Raw genomic sequence first — 2113 nt, forward strand, 5'->3', positions numbered from 1 at the left:
GATGCAAGTAGGCCATTTTACGCTCACTACTGCCACCTCAGGTCATACGTGTAACTGCACCTTCTATATTAAGCTCGTGCATGACGGTCGTGCTGAACAGGTCTGAGCTCATTCTACACATTAGGACATGGCTGGAACATGTAGGGGGAGGGAAATACATAATTTTAACATTTTCAAACTCCCTATAACCCCGTTAAACCATGACCTAAGACATACTGAAAACATTAGCACTTATATTTTTGAATTTTCTGTCGACTTCGATCTCCCTAAGGTTAAATCGGCCAGCTCTGCTTCTGTTTTTGAGGTCAGTGACCGTTTAAGCGTGGCCCTAAACTCGTTGCCGACTAAGACGTAAAGCACTGCGGAGATGAAGCTGTTCGCCGCCGCCAGGGTCTGCCCCACTTTCAACCCGGTCCTGATGACGTCGGGGTCGTGCTTCAGGAAGTCCACCTCCATAAGGACGAAGGTGTGGAACGGGACCCAGCACACGAAAAACGAACCCACCAGAGCTGACATGATTTTGTACGGCTTCGCGGATTTGAGCGTCTTGTTTTTGAGCTTCACGACGAGGCCGACGCCGCAAGCAGCGATGATGAGGAAGGGGAAAACGAAGCCAAAAACAAATCTGGTCAACGCGATGGCTCTGTGCTGGTCGCCGTAGTTTGTGTGACACTGGGTGTTGGAGTCGTGAGCTATGGTGCGTCTGTAAATAACAGCAGGGAAACTCAGCAGGGCGGAAAGCGCACACATCGCAGCCACCATCACAGACGCCTTCCAGGGAGAGCGGTGATTATGTGACCAAACGGGAAACGTGATCATCACGAATCTGTCGACGCTGATCAGGACCAGGAGGAACACGCTGCTGTACATGTTGAAGATCACCTTGAAGGAGGTCAGCTTGCAGAGGAGCCACCCGAAAGGCCAGTGCTTGGTCAGAGAGTAGTAGACGCTGAAGGGCAGGATGGCGCAGAAGAGCAGGTTGGAGACGGCCAGGCTGATGTACCAGATCGTGATCACCTTCTTGTTCATGTTCGTCTTCTTCATTTTACACCCGCAGATCCAGATGACCAAAGAGTTTCCCGCCAGGCCGAGCACGCAAGTCACGATGTTGACCACAGCCAAGAAGGTGGTGAGAGGGGACAGCGTGACGGACTCGGGGTCAGCGAAGATAGACTTGCCACCACCGGTCGGGCTGGTCGTGTTGGGCTCAGTGTAGTCGACATATTCCTCATAGTCCATTATGTTTAATGTTCCTGAAAAGTCACAAAAAACATCAGCAAAACAGAAAAGCACAGAATGGACTTCACGTTATTATAGTTCAATACCACAATCATTCAGTTCTAATTATACATAATCAACTTCTGTCGTACGTCTATCACTCTGTTAGATGATCAGAAAAGTTATTGTTCATTAATTCAGTGTCAAAATTGACGAAAAAATGACAAAAATGGACGAAAAAAGGACAAAAAATTGACCAAAAAATTACAATAATGTGAAAAAAAATGTAAAAAAAATTGATAAAAATGTAACAAAAAAAATGTAGGACTTCACATTATTATAGTTCAATACCACAATCATTCAGTTCTAATAAATGACAAAAATGTGACAAAATGTGACCAAAAAATGACACAAAATTGATAAAAAATTGACGAAAATGTGACGAAAAAATAACAAAAATGTGACAATAATGTAATAAACATTTGACCAAAAAAATTCCAAAAATGTGACATACATAATCAACTTCTGTCGTACGTCTATCACTCTGTTAGATTAGAAAGTTATTGTTCATTAACTCAGTGTCTGTAAACGCTAATGTGCTTTATAATTAAAGCACAACACAGATCATTTTCACAGTTCAATGATTTTCTTATTTGAAAAAGCTAGTTAGGAATGAGGAACTTACGTTTTCTTGAGCGTTGTGAAGAGTTTGCCGCCGCACAGGATCTGTTTCTGTCACACCCGCGGGCTGGAGTCACTACTTATTCTGGTTTCCTGAGCAGTGACGCAACATCACAGATTTCTCAGAGTTCACGTACATTAGTGTTTGCCCTGTTTCCACGAGTCCATGACAAAACACTTTCCTGTTTCAGCGTAATGAGCCCTCATTTAACCT

The 2113-nt window shown here is 44.0% G+C and overlaps 1 protein-coding gene across 1 annotated transcript; it reads right to left on the reverse strand.

The window, feature by feature from the left end:
- Positions 1 to 224: 224 nt before the first annotated feature.
- LOC306965101 (C3a anaphylatoxin chemotactic receptor-like) lies at positions 225 to 1239 on the reverse strand (the record flags this gene model as incomplete). The annotated part of the gene is made up of 1 exon (XM_079559345.1): positions 225 to 1239. One exon carries the CDS (start codon positions 1237 to 1239, stop codon positions 232 to 234), a length of 1008 nt encoding a protein of 335 aa, XP_079415471.1. The 3' UTR covers positions 225 to 231.
- Between the last annotated feature and the right edge of the window lie 874 nt (positions 1240 to 2113).

This window comes from Gobius niger, assembly GCF_951799975.1.
Source record: "Gobius niger genome assembly, chromosome: 7".
Classification (NCBI taxonomy): Eukaryota; Metazoa; Chordata; class Actinopteri; order Gobiiformes; family Gobiidae; genus Gobius; species Gobius niger.